This window comes from Mobula hypostoma, chromosome 2 (assembly GCF_963921235.1).
Source record: "Mobula hypostoma chromosome 2, sMobHyp1.1, whole genome shotgun sequence".
Classification (NCBI taxonomy): domain Eukaryota; kingdom Metazoa; phylum Chordata; class Chondrichthyes; order Myliobatiformes; family Myliobatidae; genus Mobula; species Mobula hypostoma.
In genome coordinates, this window is record NC_086098.1 from 118918349 (window position 1) to 118940689 (window position 22341).

Consider the following 22341-nt stretch of genomic DNA (forward strand, 5'->3'; position numbering starts at 1 on the left):
TTAGTTAATTATATCATTTCAGCCAAATGAATGGACTGCTGTGGAGTACGTATTAAATAATTCTTATCTCATTGACATTGCAGATCACTGCAATGGTTAACACAGTGAAGACCTTTTCAGCATTGCAACATTCCACAATTGAAGGAATAGAGATCCTGGCAATTAAATTCCACAATATTTGTTTGAATCTGAAGAAGAGCCATTATGACATTCTGGATCCTCGTAAAAAGGAGTTTAATGCAGACCATGCGGTATTTATGAAACAGATATCTGATTTAGAGGTAACAGAAGTTATTGCAAATATACTCTCTGAGATTATAACCATTTTTTCCTTGATAAGTTAAATCCACACTCGCCTCTGTACCACTCCTATCATTTTTTAAACTCTTTGGTGACTATTATCTCCTAGTTACTGTCATATGCATGTCAAGAAGTTAGATTACTAACCTTGAATTCAAAGTTCAAAAAGTGGAGTAATTTCCTGAATAAAAATTTGAGAAATAAGGTTTAGTCTCAGGCTGATCTCTTGTCCATTTCAGAGGAATCTATTATGGCAGATAATGTCAGTCAGAGAATTATGTATTATCAGTTACTGAGTACATGAAAGATCTGTAAATGAAAGGTCATCAATTTAATGTGCTGCCTGCTCGGAATATTTCCAGCATTTTATATTTTCTTTAAAAGCAAGAGGTGAATGAGAGGGAGCAAAGGAAGGCACTTTGCCTGGAGCCAGTGGGAGTGGGTGAAATACTAAATGAGTACTTCAGTTTGGTAGGCACCATCTCGAGGGCATGGAGGATAGTGAGATCAGGGAAGGCTATGCTGATATTCTAGGGCATATTGATGTCATGAAGGAGCAGGTGTTGGGTTTTTGAGTAACATTATTGCGGTTTAGTTCCCAGGACAAGAGAGAAAATTGCTGGGACCTTGGCAAAAATCATTGTATCCTCTTTAACTACAGTTGAGGTCTCAGAGGAGTGGGAATAGCCAATGTAACTTTGCTAATTATATGAAAATTGGTGGAGTTGTGGATAGTGAGGAAGGTTGTCAAAGATTAGGTGAAGATTCAAGATTGTTTATTGTCACTGTTCAGTACAGAAGTGTAAATGAGATTGTTACTTCAGCTCCAATGCAGTGTAAAAACACAATAAGCATAAAGGACACAACAAAAAAACCAAAAAAAGAGAAATATAAATATAAAAGCAATCCTATAAAACACAATGTACAAATAATGATTATATAGATCTACTGATTGTATATACATAAAGAGATGCTAGGTGATTTGCATGTAGTGGTGGTGGAGGCAGTTAATGAGTGGGGGAGGTTGATCAGCCTGATGGCTTGGGGGACGTAACTGTTTTCAGTCTGGTGGTCCTGACATGGATGCCACATAACCTCTTCCCTGATGGGAGTGGGACAAACAGTCCATAAACAGAGGATTGTGCTGGGAGCAGCCCACAAGTGTTGCCACAGTATTGGCATCGACGTAACATGCCCACAACTCAAGACTAGAAGGTGATTAGTAGAAACAAGAGGCTGCAGATGCTGGAATCTGATTTAAAAAAAAGATATAAGTGGAACTAGATAACGCAGAAATGAGGGGCAGAGTGAATCAGATAGAAGTAGGGAATGAAACTGAATGTAACGGTGGGGGTGGCGGCTGGGGGTTGTCTGTGGATGCCACCCCGAGACAGAAAGGAGTGAAGGTTACCTGAATCTGGAAAATTCACTATTCATATCATTGGGTTTCAGCAACCCACCCAAGCTCACTCTGACAGTGGAGAGGGCTGAAGTCTGGGAGATCATTGTGGGAAATGGCATGCAACTGAGAGGTCAAGATGGCCACTGTGGACAGAGCATGGGTGTCGTGTAAGATGGTCTCAGCTTGGTTTCATCAATATTGACGAATTACATCAGGAACTTCAAATGGAAATTGTGGGCTTGAAGGGCCTGTTCTTATGCTGTGCTCTTTTATATAGTCATAGTCATACTTTATTGATCCCCGGGGAAATTGGTTTTTGTTACAGTTGCGCCATAAATAATAAATAGTAATAGAACCATAAATAGTTAAATAGTAATATGTAAATTATGCCAGTAGATTATGAAATAAGTCCAGGACCAGCCTATTGGCTCAGGGTGTCTGACCCTCCAAGGGAGGAGTTGTAAAGTTTGATGGCCACAGGCAGGAATGACTTCCTATGACGCTCTGTGCTGCATCTCGGTGGAATGAGTCTCTGACTGAATGTACTCCTGTGCCCACCCAGTACATTATGTAGTGGATGGGAGACATTGACCAAGATGGCATGCAACTTGGACACCATCCTCTTTTCAGACACCACCGTGAGAGAGTCCAGTTCCATCCCCACAACATCACTGGCCTTATGAATGAGATTGTTGATTCTGTTGGTGTCTGCTACCCTCAGCCTGCTGCCCCAGCACACAACAGCAAACATGATAGCACTGGCCACCACAGACTCATAGAACATCCTTAGCATCGTTCGACAGATGTTAAAGGACCTCAGTCTCCTCAGGAAATAGAGACGGCTCTGACCCTTCTTGTAGACAGCCTCAGTGTTCTTTGACCAGTCCAGTTTATTGTCAATTCGTATCCCCAGGTATTTGTAATCCTCCGCCATGTCCACACTGACTCCCTGGATGGAAACAGGGGTCACCGGTACCTTAGCTCTCCTCAGGTCTACCACCAGCTCCTTAGTCTTTTTCACATTAAGCTGCAGATAATTCTGCTCACATCATGTGACAAAGTTTCCTACTGTAGCCCTGTACTCAGCCTCATCTCCCTTGCTGATTCTTCCAACTATGGCAGAGTCATCTGAAAACTTCTGAAGATGGCAAGACTCTGTGCAGTAGTTGAAGTCCGAGGTATAAATGGTGAAGAGAAAGGGAGACAAGACAGTCCCCTGTGGAGCCCCAGTGCTGCTGATCACTCTGTCGGACACACAGTGTTGCAAGCACATGTACTGTGGTCTGCCAGTCAGGTAGTTAAGAATCCATGATGCCAGGGAAGCATCCACCTGCTTTGCTGTCAGCTTCTCCCCCAGCAGAGCAGGGCGGATGGTGTTGAACGCACTGGAGAAGTCAAAAAACATGACCATCACAGTGCTCGCTGGCTTTTCCAGGTGAGCGTAGATACGGTTCAGCAGGTAGACGATGGCATCCTCAACTCCTAGTCGGGGCTGGTAGGCAAACTGGAGGGGATCTAAGTGTGGCCTGACCATAGGCTAGAGCAGCTCCAGAACAAGTCTCTCCAGGGTCTTCATGATGTGGGAGGTCAATGCCACTGGTCTGTAGTCATTGAGGCCGCTGGGGCGCAGCATCTTCGGCACAGGGACGAGGCAGGACGTCTTCCACAGCACAGGAATCCTCTGGAGACTCAGGCTCAGGTTGAATACATGGCGAAGTACTCCACATAGCTGAGGGGCACAGGCTTTGAGCACCTTGGTACTGACACCATCTGGTCCTGCAGCCTTGCTTGGATTGAGACGTTTCAGCTGTCTTCTCATCTGTTCAGCTGTGAAGCCCACCATGGTGGTTTCGTGTGGGGAAGGGGTATAGTCATGAGAGCAGGGTGGGGGACTGTGAGGAGGGGTAGGAGGGGAGAGTGGAATATGTGTTGGTTGGGGGCCGACAACAGATGGCTCATGTGGGGGATGGGCAGGGGTCACAATGTCAAATCTGTTAAAGAACAGGTTAAGTTCATTGGCCCTGTCCACACTGCCCTCAGCTCCTCTGTTGCTAGTTTGCCGGAACCCAGTGATGGTATTTTATGTTATACAGTATATTTTCTGTTTTTGCTTTGGCTGCCAGCATCTAACATTTTTTGATTTATAGATTTTGATTATACAATGATTGAAGTATTTGCAGTTGGGGTAAAAATTAGAGTGATACAAGATCATTTATGGAGTTGTATAACATGGAAATAGTCCCACAGCCCACCAGATCCATGCTGACCTTTTTGCTTATCTACACTAACATCATTTGCCCACATTGGGACAATATCCTTCTTTGCCTTGTCTGCTTAAGTCTATGTCTAAAGGCCTTTTACACATAGTACTTGTACCTGATTCCATCAACCCTGTGGCAGCACATTTCCAGATACCAATCATAAACACAAGAGATTCTGCAGATGCTGGAAACCCAGAGTAACACACACCAAATACAGGTCAGGCAGGATTTATGGAGAGGAATAAAGAGTCAATGTTTTGGGTTGAGATCTTTCATCAGGATTGGAAAGGAAGGGGGAAGAAGCCAGAGTAAGTTTGGGAGAGGAGGAGGAATTGGCCCCAGTTATGCTTGCCTTCTCACTGGCAATACGAAACAGTCGATTTTCCAAATATGGAATTATCAGCACTAGTGATGTTCTGAACTCTTTCTAACAATTGTATTGGTGTTGCTTCATGCGTTCCTGCCCTGAAATTCACTTGGTCCATTTCCTCTCTCTCCCCTTTCTTGATCTCTCTGTCTCCATCTCTGGAAACAGACAAAAACTATTTTATAATCCTACTAATTTTTACAGCTACCTTGGCTGTACCTCTTTCCAACATGTCACTTGTAAAAATGTCTTTCCCTTTTCTCAGTTCCTCCATCCCTATCACATCTGTCTCAGGATGAGACTTTCCAGAGCATCAGAGATGTCCTCTTTCAGAGAACGGGGTTTCCCTTCCTTTACCATAGATGTTGCCCTCACCTCCAACTACTCTATTCCCAGACATTTGCCCTCATCCCATCTTCCCACCAGAATAACAGGGATAGAGTTCCTCTTGTCCTTAACCTACAATCACACGAGCCTCCACATCCAGTAAACACACCTTTACGTCCCCACTCCTCTCCACTTTCTGTAGGGATTGCTCTCTCTGTGATTCCCTTTTCCATTTGTCCTTTCCCACTGATCTCCCTCCTGGCACTTATCCCTGCAAGCAGCACAAGCATAATGCTTGCTCATTCACCTCCTCTCTCTCCACCATTTAGGGCCTCAAACAGTCCTTCCAGGTAAGGCAACAGCTCACCTGCAAGTCTATTGGGGTCATCTACTGTATCCAGTGTTCCAGGTGTAGATTTCTTTACATTGGTGAGACATGACATACTGTAGATAAGTGAACTGCTGAGTCAATCATCTTCACTCCAGGGAGGATTTTCTGGTGGCCAACTACTTTAATTCTACTCCCCATTCCTATTCTGACACATCAGTTACAGCTTCCTGTACAGCCATGATGAGACCACTCTCAGGTTGAAGGAGCAACACCTTGTCTGCTGTCTTGATAGCCCCCAGCCTGACAGCATGAACATCGATTTCTTCAATTTTTAGTAATTTCTCCCCGCTTGACCTGTTTACTCCTTTTCCGTAGGTGCAGCTTGACCTGAGTTCCTCCAGATACTAATCACTCTGTAAAAAAAAACTTTCCCCTGAGGTTCCTTTTAAATCACCTATTTCTCACCTTAAAACTGTGCAGTCTTGTTCAGATCCCTCACACAGGAAAAAAGATTTTGATAATATCAAATCAAAGTCTCTCATAAACTTCCATTGCTTCACCCCAAGTCTGCTTTGGTCCAGGAGAAACAAGTCCCATCTGTACACTCTTTCCCCATAATTTGAAGTCCTGCAGTGGAGGAAACATATCGAGGACTGGAAGCATCCTTCCTACAGTGTGGCAACTCGAATGGCACACAGTACTCCAAGCTTGGCATAACTTGTGTTTTGTAAAGTTGCAACATATTGTCGCAGCACAAACAGTTTATTCCTATACGTACCAAGACAAGTATGCCTCCTATTCACTGACCTGCGTTGGCACTTCCAGGGAACTATGGACTTGGGTCATTAACATTCCTTATTGCTGAACCATTTACTGGGTATGTCCTACACCTGTTCTACTTCCCAAAACACATCACCTCACACCTAATTGGTATTTGATTTGATTTTAAATGCATTCAGTACAGTGTTAACTGTCATTTGGAGGAGTAAGATCCACACAAAATTTATTCTGCATGCAAAGCCTGAACAGACTTTGGATTGTGTAGCAGGAGAGAGTTCAAAAGAAATGAGTGGGGCAGATGGGACATGTTGCACGCCTCAGTTCCTGGGATGTTGGACTGAGCATAATTAGGCTCTTGGTAAGGACCAGTAAAAACAAGGTAGGTTTAAGTGGAGCAGCCATTCTGTGAAGGGGACTTCAGGCTTTTCCTCTCCTCATTGAAGCCTCATGAGCCAGAGGCCAGAGGGAGGGAGGGAGGACTTCAGATTTTTGGATCATTGGGTTTTTTCCAGGGAAGATGGGACCTGTATAGTAGGGCTGGTTTGATCCTGAAGATATGAAGTTGCTCTAGCAGAAAGGTGAAGGAGAATCCCAAGGGATTCCACAGATTTTAAGATTTTTCTTTAAGCAAATGGATGGCAAAGGACAAAGCTGGTCCTCTGAAAGATCAGAGTGATCATCTGTGGATGGAACTGAAAGAATGGAGGAGATCTTCAATGTATTTTTTGCACCTTTATTTACTTGGGAGACAGTCAGAGTCTATAGAGGTGAGGGACAACAACAGGGAGGTCATGGACATTTAAACAGATTTCGGAGGAAGAGGTATTTGCTGTCCTGAGGAAAAATAAAGTGGGTAAATCCCCAGGGCCTGATGAGATGTTACCTTTGGACCTTGTGGGAGGCTAGTGTAGAAATTGTAGGGGCTCTAGAAGAGATATTTAAAATGTCTTTAGCCAACACGGAGGTGTTGGTGGATTGTAGAATAGCTAATGTCATTCTGTTGTTTAAGAAAGGCTCTAAGAATAATCTAGGATATTATAGGCCAATGAGCCTGACATCAGTAGTGGACAAGTTATTGGAAGGTATTCTAAGGGACTGGATATACAAGTATTTGGATAGACAGGTACTGCTTAGGGTTACTGAACATGGCTTTATGCATGGTAAGTCTTTCTGAGTTTTTCAAGGAAGTCACCAGCAAAAATGATGAAAGAAAGACAGTGGATGTTGTCTACATAGACTTTTGCAAGGCTTTTGACAAGGTCCCACATGACAGATTGGTCAAGAAGGTTCAGTTGCTTGGCATTCAAGATGAGGTAGTAAATTGGATTGGACACTGGCTTCATGGGAGAAGTCAGAGTGGTAGTAGATGATTGCCTCTTTGGAGGCCTGTGACTCGTGGTGTGCCACAGGGGTCAGTGCAGAGTCTGTTGTTTGCCATCTGTGTCAATGATATGGATGATGATGTGGTAATCTGGATCAGCAGATGACATCAAGCTTGAGGTGTAGTGGATAGCAAGGAAGACTATCAAAGCTTGCAGTGGGATCTAGACCAGCTGGAAAAATAGGCTGAAAAATGGTAGGTGGAATTTAATGCAGACAAGTGTGAAGTATTGCGCTTTGGGAGGGTAAACCAGAGTAGGACTTACATGGTGAGCAATAGAGCACTGAGGAGTGTGGTAGAACAAAGGGATCTTGGAATACGATTTCATATTTCCTTGAAAGTGGCTATACAGGTAGATAGGGTCATAAAGAGAGCTTTTGGCACATTGGCCTTCAAAAATCAAGGTATTGAATACAGGAGTTGGAATATTATGCTGAAGTTGTATATGGTATTGGTGAGGTCTAATTTGGACTATTGTGTGCAGTTTTGGTCACCTATCTACAGGAACAATGCCAACAAGTTTGAGAAGGGTGTAAAAAAGTGTAAGGATGTTGCCAATACCTGAGGAGCTGAATTATAAGGAAAAGCTGGAAAGGTTAGGACTTTATTCTCTAGAACGTGCAAGAAAGTGGGGAGATTTGATAGAGGTATTCAAAATTATGATGGGTACAGATAGGGTAAAATCAAGCAGACTTATTCCATTGAGATTGGGTGAGACTAGAACTAGATGTCATGGGTTAAGGGTAAAAGGTGAAATGTTTCAGGGCAACATGAGAGGAAACTTCTTTGCTCAGCGGGAGGTGAGAGTGTCGAACGAGCTGTCAGCAGAAGTGGATGTGAGTTTGATTTCAACATTTAAGACAGATTTGGATAGGTATAGGAAGGGTGGAGTTTGGAGGGCTATGGTGCTGGTGCAGGTCAATGGCACTGGCAGTTTAATAGATCAGCATGGTCTAGATAGGGTGAAAGGCCTGCCTTTGTGCTGTAGTGTTCTATGACTCTATATTATCAGATTGCCTCATCAGCTAAAGGATTGCAAAGAGAACCTCTTATCCTAGCACATTACCAGAATAAGAAAATAGAAACATATGAACAATAAAAATGTTATAGTAGTAGGGGATTTCTACTTCCTGAGTATTAACTGGTTTCACTTTCAAGTGAAAGGATTTTTAAAGAGCATTTAGGAGAGTATTTTGTGCCAGTAATTTTAGCCTGACGAGGGATGTGTCAGTGCTAGATCAAACATGAGAGAATAAAGCTGGACAAGTGGTCGAAGTGTCAGTGGGTTAGCATTTTGGGGATGGTGATCATAATGTTGTAAGTTTCCAGGTAATTTTGTAAAGTGATAATGAGGGTTTGGAAATTAAGGCTCTGTGTTGGGGCAAGGACAATTTCAACATCTTTTGACAGGACTTGGCAAACATAGATTGGGAATGTATCTATTTCTTGCGAGTACATCTACATATGACATGTGGTAGTCTTTTCAAAGGGAAATAGTCAGAGTTCAGGGCTAACTTTTTCCTTTTGGGTGAAAGTCAATAATGGTAAGTCCAGAGAACATTAGATGTCAAGGGACAAAAAGTGTTTGGTTAAGGACAAAAATGGAAGCATATGGTAAGTGTAGAGGACTGAAAATAGAAGATGTCCTTCAGGATTATAGAGAATATAGGGAAATGTGTCAGAAAGAAATGAGAAGAGTAAAGATAGGCCAGGAAATATCATTGACAAATTATAGAAAATCTCAGAGCCTTGTTTAAGCATATTAAGAGTGAGAAGATGACCTGGGGAAAAAGTGGTGCCCATTCGGGACTGAAGGGGCAATGTGTAGGGTAAAGGCAATAATAATAATATTTTCTCCATAGCTTAGGAACCTGGGTTCAGTTTGGAAAGCTTTCCAGTGAGGGCTGATATTGGGTGGGATGGGATGAATGGTAAACTTAGGAACACATACAAAATGCTGGAGGAACTCAGCAGGCCAGGCAGCATCTATGGAAAGATTAAACAAATAACATTTTGGGCAAGACCCTTCATCAGGACTTACACCCAAAGACTTTTATTTAACTACAATGCACAAATCAGGAGCCTGATGGAATCATCTCACTTGCCTAAATTAGTACAGCTGCAAAGAACTGCAACACCGTCCATGATGTAGCAATATACCTAACAGCTACCCCATCAACTCCCTTAATAGACATCACAGTGGCTGCAAATGTAGCGTGTACAGAATAGACTGTAGTCTAGCAAGTCGGGCAGTATCTATGGAGAGGAACAAACATTCGGTATTTCAAGCTGAGACTCTTCATCAGGATTGGAAAGGAAGGGGAAGAAGCCAGAATAAGAAAATGGGAGAGGTGAATGAATTTAAGATAACATGATAGGTGGAACCAGGTGAGGGGAGAGCAAGGGGAGGGGGGATGAAGTGAGAAGCTGGAAGGTTATAGGTGGAAGACCTGAAAAAGAGAGAATCTGAGAATGGAAAGGAGGAAGGACACCAAAGGGAGGTGATGGGCAGATAAGGAGAAGGGGTAAGAGGGAAGATAGAATGGGGAATGGAAAAAGAGAGGCGGAGGAGGGGGAGAAATTACCAAAAAATGAAGTACTGTAGATGTTCATGCTATGAGCTGGGTGTCTACTGTGACAGTATAAGATAGTGGTCGCCAACCTTTTTAAGCCCAAGATCCCCTACCTCGGCCTTCGTGAAAGGCAAGATTGACCTGGACACACGCATGCACACCGGGTAGAAAAGACGTAAAACCCCGCAACCCTGGAAACAACCTCTCTTTACAAACATCGGGAGTATTGCTGTATTACCATTATCCTAATTAGTATTACTTACTTTTATAATGTACACATTACAACACCTTTAATTCTATGTATCATTATTTAATTTTATTTCAACACGAAAAATAAAGGAATAAAAATTGACTGTTACACTCAGTGTGATGACTGGAGCTGAATACTTTCTGCTAGTTCCCTGAAATTTGACTCATAACTACAGACAGCCAGTCTGAGGCTATGTCCACACTAGACTGGATAATTTTGAAAACGCCGGTTTCAGGTAAAAACGATAGGCGTCCACACCAGGAGTTTTTGAAAATGCCTGCGTCCACATTAAAATAGATATTTGGGTGAATCACCTCCTACTGGGCATGCGCAGGACACACAGAAAACAAGCGAAGAGGAAACGGTATACTTTGTGCACGGAAACTTAAAAGGAAATTGCCAAACAAAAGACTTGGTGCGCGTTTGTCCAGAAACATTTCCTACAGCCATAGTCTCTTCACCAATGAAAGGGACGACAGCTACAACTAAATTCAATAAGGCTTGTTACTGGGCAAAAGTGAAATTTGCTGTTACCTCATTTGTTTGCCTTTACTTTTGCCATGTCTTTGTGTATTATTTTGCTGTAATTAACATGTGCAATAGAACAAGTTACTGGACAAAAGTGACAATTGCATCTATTGAATGTTTACACAAGCAGTGCATTAATAAAGCACCTTGTTAAATGTATAAAACATGTCTGCATCAGTGTTATCTGTATTTCCATACAATGTTACATTAGGCTGTTACACATCTATTGTCAGATATTGTTGTGGTGTTGGAGTTTGCGTTCAAGAAAACAATGAAATGCCGCGCTGCTGCCACCATTTGTTCCGACACGTCATGACAGCGGTTTTAAAATTAGTCGGTTACCCCGTACACACTACAACGGCCAATTGGCGTTTTCAGATTTAAACACTCTAGAGAGTGTTGTTTTTGGGGGAGGAAAACGCCATTTCAGTGTGGACGGAGGGTCAAAACGAAGCGAAAAGGCTTCGGTTATGGATTTATCCGGCCTAGTGTGGACGTAGCCTTAGGCTCTTCGTTTTGACCCTCCATCCACACTGAAACGGTGTTTTCCTCCCCCGAAAACGGGTATTTTCTAAAACGCCTCCAGAGTGTGTAAATTTGAAAACGCCAATTGTGCAGAGCAGTGTGGATGGGGTAAACAGATATTTTTAAAAACGCTGTCATGATGTGCCGGAACAGATGGCGGCAGTGCGGCATTTCATTGTTTTCTTGAACGCAACCCCCCATACAACCTAACAATTTCAGAACAGACGGCAATGAGACTGAAACCAAAGGAGTTAGAAATGTACTCACCAAATACTTTGACCCATAGCTTACTGAATAAATAAGTATAGTCACTTTGCCCTGTTTTCTGTCCTTGCTTGTATGAAGTTGGTTTACCTATTTATGCAAGTACTTCTCTGACAATAATGTGCAACAGCCTAATGTAACATTGTATGGAAATACAAGATAACACTGATGCAGACATGTTTTATACATTTAACAAGGCGCTTTATTAATGCAACAGAGTTAGTCAGTTTTTCAATGTTCACTGTCAGCCGGGTCAGACTGTCGGTTGCCTCCATACGCTCCAGTATTTGTTTTTTTTAGTTTTAAGTCCACCTGTGTGAAAGCTAACAGCAATTCCTTTTAAGTTTTTCTAGTCTGTAACTGGACAAACGTGCACCAAGTATACCGTTTCCTCTTCGCTTGTTTTCTGTGTGTCCTGCGCATGCCCAGTAGGAGGAGATTCGTCCAAATATCCGTTCTAATGTGGACGGAGATATTTTTAAAAACACCTGGTGTGGACACCTATTGTTTTTACGCAAAACCGGCATTTTCAAAATGATCTGGTCTAGTGTGGATGTAGCCTAAGTTTCAGGGCTACGCAAGCTACTGACACCACTGTTTTTTGTTTCCCGGTTCTTTTACATTTGGGGAATGTTGGAATTTAAAGGGGGAGAAGCGTTGTAATGTGAGCATTATAAAGATAATTTAACACCAATGAAGATAATGGTAATATAGCAATACTCCCGCTGTTTGTAAAGAGAGGTTGTTTCCGGAGTTGCGGGGTTTTACTTCCGGTCTTTTCTGCATTTTTCATTTTTTTTCGGGATCTACTGGGGAAGTCTCAAAGATCGACCGGTCGATCACGATCAACCGGTTGGTGACCACTAGTATAAGATGTTGCTCCTTCAACCTGAGAGTGGCCTTATCATGACAGCAGAGGAGGCCATGGATGAACATGTTTGTAAGGGAGTGGGAAGTCAAATTGAAATAGGTGGCCATCAGGAAATTCCACCTTGTGTGGCCGATGGAATGAGGGTGCTCAACAAAGTAGTCGCTCAATCTATGTCGGACCTCACCAATGTGGTAGGAGGCCAGACTTGGAAAAGATCACCCTGACACACGTCCAGATGAAGTATCGCCTCACCTGATAGGATGTTTGGGGCCCTGAACGGTGATGAGAAAGGAGACATAGCGGCACATGTAGTACTTAACCCACTTACAGGGAAAAGTTCTAGGCAGGAGATCAGTGGTGAGGGTTGAGTGGACAAGGAAACCATGCAGAGAGCAATCCCAATGGGAAGTGGAGAGTGGGGGAGATGTGTAGGATCTTGTTGAAAATGGCAGAAGTTATGGAATGATGGGCTGATATGGAGGCTTGTTGGGCTGGTAGGTAAGAACAAAGAGAACTCTATCCCTCATATGGCTGTGGTAGGGTGTACAGGAAATGGATGAGATGCAGATGAGGACAGTGTCGATGTTTTCCTACCTATTCTTTGAAGGAGGAGGACATCTCAGATATTCTGGAATGGAAAGCCTCATCCAGAGAACAGATGTGGCAAAGATGGAGGGACTGAGAAAAGGGAATAGCATTTTAACAAGTGACAAGATCGCTGTGATGGTCAGTAAGTTTATAAAAGATATCAGTAGATAGTCTATCGCTAGACATGGGGAAGAGAGATCATTAAAAAGAAAGGTGCTTCTGAGTTGTATGCTATCCTGCTTTGGAAGTGCTTGTCCTACCTGGCCCCTAGGTAAATGTCATGGTCCCCATCACCAGCCACCAGCTGTTTAAGAATATCACACACAGTGCTGGAGAGACTCAGCAAGTCAGGCAACATCCGTGGAAAGGAATAAAGAGCCGATATTTCACGCCAAGATCCTTCATCAGAGCTGCTCACAAGGCAGCTCACCACCCACTTGTAGGGATCTGGAAATGGACAATAAATACTGGCCAGGCTAGAATCTGAGAACTGAATAAAAATAATTTTTAATACTATATGCAATCAGATGGAGAGCATTCAATTTTACCTTTTTACAATTCTTCTGTAATTTGGAGTATACTCCTATGTTTGTTTTTACACTGATTCTTCCTGACTGATACCAAATGATGGTAGCTGAAAACTGAAGGTGCAAGAATGCTCATGTGGTAACTAAACCTCAGGGCTACTGTACTCCATGTGTATCATGCTCTTTGTATGAAGCATTGTGGGATGTGGGACAGAAGAGAAAGTTGACAAAACTTATTTGGAGGGATGAATACAAAATAAGTCTGTTTAAATTAAATAGAATAAGGGTGCCATAACTCTTAGATGCTTTGTAGAAATATTATAAGGAGAAATAACTAGAATTCAACTTCTTATTTTAACATTTCAGAGCCTGATTGATGATTTCATGGACAGCTGTTTTGCTAAGATTATTTCTTCACAACAGGCTTTACATCTTTTGAAGCGGTAGGTTTTCCATTAAGTTCTTGCTAAATTCTTACAGATTAGATTAGATTAGTTTATGAGGACACTCAGTCCTCGTTTATTGTCATTTAGAAATGCATGCATTAAGAAATGATACAATGTTCCTCCAGAGTGATACCATAAAAAAACCAGGACAAACCAAAGACTAACACTGACAAAACCACATAATTATAACATATAGTTACAGCAGTGCAAAACAATACTATAATTTGATAAAGAGCAGACCATGGGCATGGTAAAAAAAAAGTCTCAAAGTTCCAGTTGACTCCCGATAGTCCCAATGGCAGGCGGCAAAAGGGAGAACCTCTCCCTGCCATAAACCTGTAGGCGCCGACAACTTGCCGATGCATTGGAAGCACCCGACCACAGCCGGCTCTGGCTCCGTCCGAAAACTTCGAGCCTCCGACCAGCCCCTCCAATACAGCCTCCTGAGCACCATCCTCTGCCGAGCGCTTCGACCTCACCCCGGCTGCTGAGCAACAAGCAAAGCCGAGGACTCGGGGCCTTCTCCTCCGGAGATTCTGGATTACGCAGTAGCAGCAGCAGCGAAGCAGGCCTTTCAGAAGTTTCTCCAGATGTTCCTCCGTGCTCTCACATCTGTCTCCATCAAATCAGGATTGTGCACAGCACCCGACTTGACAGATAACAGATATCATTCACTGGAGTGGCCGCTACGCAGTGCATCGCGCCACCATCTTCTCCTCCTCCACAATACAGGAAGGAATGATTTCTAACTTCACAAATAAGATGTTGGTTTTAAATTTTACAAAACAGAGATAGAAAGTTATTATGAGAATTTGTTTTTACAAGAAAATAAATGATCTTTAACAGAGTGAGAGAATGTTGTAAGATCATAAGATATAGGATGTAGAATTAGGCTATTTGGCCCATCAAGTCTGCTCTGTCATTCAATCTTGGCCGATTTTTTCCCCCAACCCTATTCTCCTGTGACCAATTATGTTCCAGTTGTTTAGATGCTATTGTTGCTGGTTGTTATCAAATTTGATGGGTAATGCACACTTGCACATTTCGACCATGAGTTGCTTTCGCAGCCATGATAGGAATTGCTTTGACAATAGTATATGGAAGTCAAATTTGAGTTTATTGTCAAATGAACAAATACACATATGCACAGGTGCAATGAAAAAGTAATCTGCAGTAGCATCACAGGTACATAGCTTCATATAAGCAGCATTCACAAGAAAAACAAAAAAACATAAATTAATCATGAAGTTTATAATTTTTAAAACAAACTCCATTTTAGAGCAAAGTGGGTGCATTAGCAATGTTGATTTGATGCTATTATTGCAATAATGAACCTGATGAATGCATCCGGCTTTGAGTTCAATTAGCATAGAGAATCCAGCAGGAAGGATATTTTTACACGCATCCACATCAGCAACTTTGTAGCACCGAGACACAAATTCTGCAGATACTTGAAGTCTTGAGCAACACGCACAACTGATAAAGGAACTCAGCAGGTCAGGCAGCATAGCATCTATGTAGGGAATTGGGCAGCTGATGTTTTGGGCCAAAGCCCTTCATCAGGACTGGAAAGGAAAAGGCCAGAATAAAAGTCTGGGGGACTGGAGGGGCAAAGGTTGGGGGTGGGAGGCAAGGCCAGGTGGATGAAAGCGAATGATGTGAGAGGCTAGGATGCAATCAGTGCATCTGGCAAAGGGCTGAATAAGAATCTGATGGGAGAGGTCAGTAGACCACAGAATAAATGGAAGGTGGGAAAACAAAGGGTGGTGATGGGCGGGTCATAAATCACAATGCTGAATTGCACAGCATGGAAAAAGGCTCTTTGGCCCAAAATTTTCTGCCAGTCATCAAGCCTACTTATATTAATTACACTTGCCTGCACTTATACTATGAATTTCTCTGCCCTGCCCATTCAGGTACATGTCTGGTTACCTCTCAGATATGTTGTTAGCACTCCTGCCTTATTCCAGAGACCAACAACACTTAAGATCCCCTCTAAACCTCCTCCCACTTATCATAAACATCCTATCAGTTTTATATATCCTACCAAGGGAAAGAGTTTCCAGGAAAACAGTCTTCGCTTGAATAGTCTTTCCTGATAATACAAGCACTTTAATCTAGGCAAGATTTTTGTGAATCTTTTCTGGATTCATTCTATCAAAACCCTGTTCTTTCTGTAGTGTGCTCAGAACTACATACGGTACGCCAAGCCCAACCTAACAATGTTTGGTACAACGTGATGTCCCAGCTCTTATACTTAATGACTTAGCTGATAAAGCTGCATGTGCCATACATCTTCCTCACTAACAGATTAGGAAACTATAGATATGTACCACAAGGTCTCTCTGATCAACAACACTCCTAGGACCCTACTATTCACCGTATGTAATGACTTGGTTTAATTTCCCAAAATGCATACCTTTGCCATTGTCTGAATTAAATTCCATCTGCCGTTCCCTTGCCTGTTTTCCCAATTGATCTGTGTGCTTTGTAATCTCCTTCACTGTCCATACATCAGAAGCAAGCAGTGGACAGCACAGCTTCGCAAACTAGCATCTCACATCTCACCTGTCCTGTCAAGCATCTTCTTTTCAACCTGTTGTCATCAGACTCTCAGATCCCACAGACACTGAAGTGGAAACAAGGCAATCTAGATCCTCAGAGACTGTGACTGGAAGAAGCCAACCATCTTCTTAGCCCTTCTCGGGTTGGCAGTCTATGACAGATGGAATGCATCAGGATTTGATACTTGGGCCGCAACTTATGTCATAAGCAAATTTAAAAATATCATATTTGGGCTAACATGGTAGTTGGATGGCAAGGAAGTAGACCCGTTATAATGGAGCTAGTGATCTTGGTTTAGTTCTTGCACTGTCTGTAAGGAGTTTATACATTCTTCTGGTGAATGTGTTGGTTTCCTTTGGATGCCCTGGTTTCCTCCCACATTCCAAAGACACATGACTTCGTAGGTTAATTTAACACGTGGGTGTAGTTGGGCCGGAAGGGCCTTTTACCATGCTGTATCTCTAAATAAAAGAAAGTAACTAAAAGGAAACATACAGTTGTAAAAATTATACAGCACAGAACCAGTCCCTTCTGCTCAGCTTGTCCACGTCAAACAGACTGCCCATTGAGCAAGTTCCATTTTACTTCATTAAGCCATATGTCTCTAAACCTTTCCTATCCATGTATGTGTTTAAATGTCTTCTAATCATTGTCATGGTATCTGTCACTACCACTTCCACTGGAGTGAGTAAGGGGAGGATGTAAGAAGAAAATGACAAGCTGAATAAGCGGACAGCAACATGGTAGGGGACTCCACTTGAGTACTTTAGAAAGTGAACTCCTGAGTTTATATCAAATTATGGGAGGTTGGGAAATATAATGACATTCAGAAGAGCCAGTGCTCCTTGTATATAAGTAGCTGGAAGTAAGCATGAAAATGCGGCATGTAGTTCGGAAAGCAAATGTTACCATGATCTTTGTTACAACAGGATTCAAGTACTAAATGTGCCTAATTACAGTCATATAGGGACTTTAAGAGCTACCCATGGACCTTTGTATCCAATTTTGGTCGTTTCACTAAAAGAAAAGATGTAATTGCTATCAAGGGAATGCAGTGAAGATTCACCACACTGGTTTATGGTATGGGAGGTCTCTCAAATGAAGATGAGCTGAGCTAGCTAAATTCTTTTGAACTTAGAGGAATGAGATTTGGGACCATTGAACCTTGCGAAGTTTTTTTGACACTTATTAGGGTAGATAAGAACAAGTTTGACTTGGTTGAGGAACCTAGAGCCTGCTATCCAAGTTCAGTGTTGAACTCTCAGGCTTTAAGTAACTTGTCTGTATCAGAATTTTATTTTAATTATTTAAATGTATTGTGCTTTAGTTAAGGTTGTAAGTAATTGCAATATTGAATTTGTTACATTAGATTTCAGAATTTAAACATGCCTTCTCTTGAGTCAGAACTTGATGTTACAATTGAACGTATTATTCATCACTACTCAGGAGAACTGATGTTCATAAAAAAGGTAAGTAAGATCAGTGAGACATGCACTATTGTATTTGAAAAAATTACTATATGCATTATATACATACATTATAGGGTGATTAAGAATATACAGAACATGGGGGTATATATTGTTAAAATTGGAAACCTAACCCAATTCAGCTCATTTGGTTTGGAAATCAGTTAGACAAGCTGGTTTGGGAAGGAGCAGAGTTAATTATAATTAAAGAATGAATAATGCTGAGATTTTATGTTAAATTAGCACCCAGCCGTGTGCTTCTCAGTGTTTGCAAAATCCAAAATACAAGTGGATTCCCGTTAATTGGGACACATCGGGACCAGTACATTTTGGATCAATTAAGCGACTGCCCCCATTAGCCAAAGTTCATGGAAATAGTTAAAAATGTATATTAAAAAAAACATTTAACTGAGTAACAATGTTTGTATTTAAATGAAATACAGAACAAATTTGAACACTATCAATACTACTACAGTACTATAAAACTGTGTATTCATTCCAAATAGTTATTGACAGAGGAATTCATCCAATGTCTTTTGTTAGACTGTAAATGAACAAACTCAGCATAGACACCTAGTGCAGATAATGGACAGCCTTCATACAATGCTTTTGATGATTGCATCCGATCTTCATTTTCATTATAACATTCAAGATGATTGTCAATACATTCAAAATCTTCATAGTACCTAACTTGTTGAAGTAGTGAAATTGTTTCATTGAAACTCTCAGCTGTTTCTGGCGACTTCAAACCTGAAATTTGGAAACTGCAGTGAGAAAAGCCGTTTTAAATTGTCTTACTGCTTGTTTCTTACCACCTATCAGTGACAAATAAAAACTGTTCACTGTAAACATGTTGCAGTGTCTAATAGCCACATAAGTGCGTTCATCTGACATTAGTTAGAAACTGTCTGGCAACAGTCTCCTGCCCAATTAAGCAGCATAGTGCCCCAAATAAATGTTGCAATCCTGGATATTTTCTCGATTAGTTTTTGTTCTTTAAGGTTTGTCCTCAATAAGCGGCTGCCCCAATTAACCGATAGCCCAATTAACTGGAATCCACTGTATATTGGACGTGGGAATTGCCAGGTTTACAAGAATGCTTTCCTTCACGTGTTGTTCAGGTGGAGCACCATTACTTGTATTCTTCAAGTAAACCTACAGTGATCCACCTCCAAATCCATGCTTTTCACTCTCCCCTCCCCCACACCACCCCGTGATCTTTATCTTTGAAGATTCTAGCTATTTTAATCTGTACTGTTCGGTATTGTTTGTATCACCTTTGCCACACTCCACCTATCCATGCTATCATTGTAGGTCGTGACTGCTAAAAGTATGTGATCATTATTGTTACTGCCTTTGCAGATGTAGATATAGTCCACATTTTCAGTTAATTGGAAAGGTTCTTAATGCAGCAACAAGTAGTTGCTAAAGGAACTTTGACTTGTGGATGTTCAGTTTAACATCATATTCTTAATTGTTTCAGTGAATGCATTCATGGTGACTTGGAGTTGACCTTTAGAACATGTGCAAACACAAGTTTAATCTGCATGTCACAGATTGATCACAGAGGTTTGGAGTGTAGTCACTTTAGATAAAACTTTCACATTAGTTCTGAAGATGAACTCAATTCCTGTGGGAAACCTGTTGGAATACGTGCAAAATTGCAGCAATAGAGTTAATTGTTTCACATCTGTCTTTGCTGACAATGATGTGTTGTAGATCCTTTGGTTTTCATGCCATCTTGGAACAAGCATGAAATAAGAAAAAAACACGTTTGGAAGTAGCTGAATTTGAGGAGAATAACTCAGAGTTATTTGAGATACATCTCACTACAGTGGTATCATTGGCAAACTTGCAGTTGGAGTTGGAGCAGAATCTGGCCATGCAGTTGAGTGTACATGGAGCAGAGTTAGGGTGCTGAGGATTCAGCCTTGTGGAGCACCAGTGTTGAGAATAATTGTGGTGTAGGTGTTGCTGCCAATCCTTTCTGATTATGGTCTGTTGGTCAGGAAGTCCAGCCGTGCTTGATGTTCAGCAACATTGATATGGGACAAAGGACATCTGGACAACTTCCACTCTGCGCGCAAAGGCTAGCAATGTGGCCTGGTGATGAAGGATATCCATGGATGTTGGGCTGATCCCGCTCGAGAGGCCCTGAGATAAGAAATCTGTGCATGCAAGAGGCACAAGGAGGCATGAGGGCTGGTTGGTCGGCGAGCCTGGAATTTGAGGTCCCATCGTTGGCTGGTTCGGTGGTTAGTACCAAAGATAGAAGCCAAAGCCCAATGGCCAAAGCCTGGTGACTGGAGGCCTGACATGGAGTTGGAGTACAGTATGGGTGGGAGGGAGGAAAGGGGCTTGTTTTGCTCGTTGTGTTTTGATGAACATTGTGGGGATGCTATGTTGGTACCAGAATGTGTGGCAACATGTGGGCTGGCCCCAGCACAAACCTGGATGTGTTGGTTGTTAATGCAAACAGCACATTTCATTGTGCATGTGATCAATAAATCTCAATCTGTCATCAGGGATCACTGAGGAAGATGGCGGAGTTTGTCATCAAAACATTGGTTACAATCGATACCTGTACCCGGCTGGAAGCCTGAGAAGAGTTTATTTGTCGTATACACCAGGAAAGCGCAAGATTGTTTTTCAAATCTCAGTCTGATTCTGAAGTCAAGGATCCAGTTTCAGAGGGAGATGTTGACTTCCAGGTTTCAGAGTTTAGTGATGAACTTGCTTGGAGTTGTAGTGGAGCTGTAGTCTGTATACAATAGTATGACGTAGGTGTCTTTACTGTCCAGATGATCTAGAGATAAGCAAGATGGCATCTGCCATAGACCGGTTTTGATGGTAGGCAAATTGCAGTGGGTCAAGATTGTCTGGGAGGTTGGAGTTAAAGTTGTGCCATAACCAGGATCGCAAAGCACTTCATGATGTATCTGAGACCCACTGTGTGGTAGTCATTAAGGCATGTTACCACGCATGTATTAGTTACAGGACTGATCGTGGATTTCTTAAAGTAGACGGTGTTATGTACCCCGTAACTGGCTTGCCAAACCAGCAGAAATGGATCACTCCTTTGGAGTCTGGATTACTAGAACTAAGAAAGTTTTATTAAAGAAACAAGCAACACAGTGCTCTAATCAAAAGGATAATGAATGCAACAGTTCAGCAATGATAAACATACATGTACACAGAATTCAGATAACAGGATTAATCAAGCTCTATCATTGTCTAGGGGTAAATGATCAGTTTCAAAGTGACGCAAAGTTCAGTTCAATTTAGTTCAGTTCAGTTTGCAGTAATCGCTGCCGTGGTGATGGACAGTGGGGGGAAGGAGAGAGAGAGCAAAACGAATGAATATTCAAAAACGGCTTCCACACACAGACCTTCGCAGTCAGCTTTCGGGCGAGCCCTTTGTGATGTCATCTGAGGTCACCGACCGTGACCCCTCCATTTCCAGATACAATCGTTTCCCTGCGGTGAACCCAGCACCCAGGCAAGGGTGGACACACACCAGGTTCCCGCCGATCGTGCCTTTCCACCCTGTGCGTTTATGGCCCAGTACTTCCCACCGACTTGTGAGAGACGCACCGCTTCCAGGGTCTTGTTACCTCGGGTGTCGTGTGTGTCCTGCCTTAGCGAATCTGTCCCTTTTTATCCCCCTGCTGGGGTATCGCCTGTACATCACTTCAAACAGTTCAGGGTTCAAAGGGGGAGCTGATCTTGACAGCTCTTCTTCCCCTTCATTAACATCTCCAAATGCTGCTCCATTGTTTTCCTTATATCTTTCTCTCCTGAAGACAGGTTGCAGACCAACTGCTGATTCCACTGGTGCCAGCCCAGGCCAGCTACATCTTAATCTATGTGTATTCTTGTCACACTTCCCCCCTTTAAGGATTTTTACCGGGGGTAAAAATTACAAACACGAATACATTATTTGATACACACAAATATACATCTTTATCAGCTATTTGGGCTAATACAGCGAGTTTGAAGTTGTCAACACCTGACAGACAGTCAGCCATCACATTTTCTGTTCCTTTTATATGTGTTGTTAATAATCCCTTAGACCAGGCTCCAACTTAGCAAACTTCATAGTGGCCAAAAACACTGATGAATTGCGACCAATGTAACCTCTCATTGGGTTTCGTCCCGGACCACAATAACAAGTGTCGTCCCATTCTGACTTAGTTTTCTCTCGCAAGGGCTTAGTAGGAGGGGGAGGGGTAGTCACCGCAGAGTTATTGCAAAACTTCCTGCAGTACCCCACCATCTCCAAGAGCCTTCTGAGGGCCCTCTTGTCTGTCGGGGTTGGGATGTCAGCGATAGCCTGCACTGTAGCTTGCATCGCTGCCAGCTGCCCCTGTGTCACCACAATTCCCAGGTGAGTGACCTTCGTGTGGCCGAACTCGTTTTTCTCAAGGTTCCCTATCAAGCTGGCTTCAGACAGCCGTATTACATTGCCAATACACACCTCTGTGTTCGTCAGCCCTTTAGTCACTGAATTACTCACTCTATATGGTTGTTGCTCGCTAGGCTAACCTAGTGTAACAGACACCACCCAACATCTCAGTTCTTTGCATCGC

The 22341-nt window shown here is 42.4% G+C and overlaps 1 protein-coding gene across 1 annotated transcript in view; it reads left to right on the top strand.

Moving 5' to 3' along the window:
* The window catches only part of LOC134357434 (dynein axonemal heavy chain 8-like), a 141086-nt gene that overhangs the window by 45395 nt on the left and 73350 nt on the right, over window positions 1–22341 (top strand). Inside the window, exons 7-9 of the mRNA XM_063069014.1 lie at window positions 84–281; window positions 13642–13718; window positions 17656–17755. Coding sequence (XP_062925084.1) covers window positions 84–281; window positions 13642–13718; window positions 17656–17755 — 375 coding nt within the window. The remainder of the gene's footprint in view (window positions 1–83; window positions 282–13641; window positions 13719–17655; window positions 17756–22341) is intronic.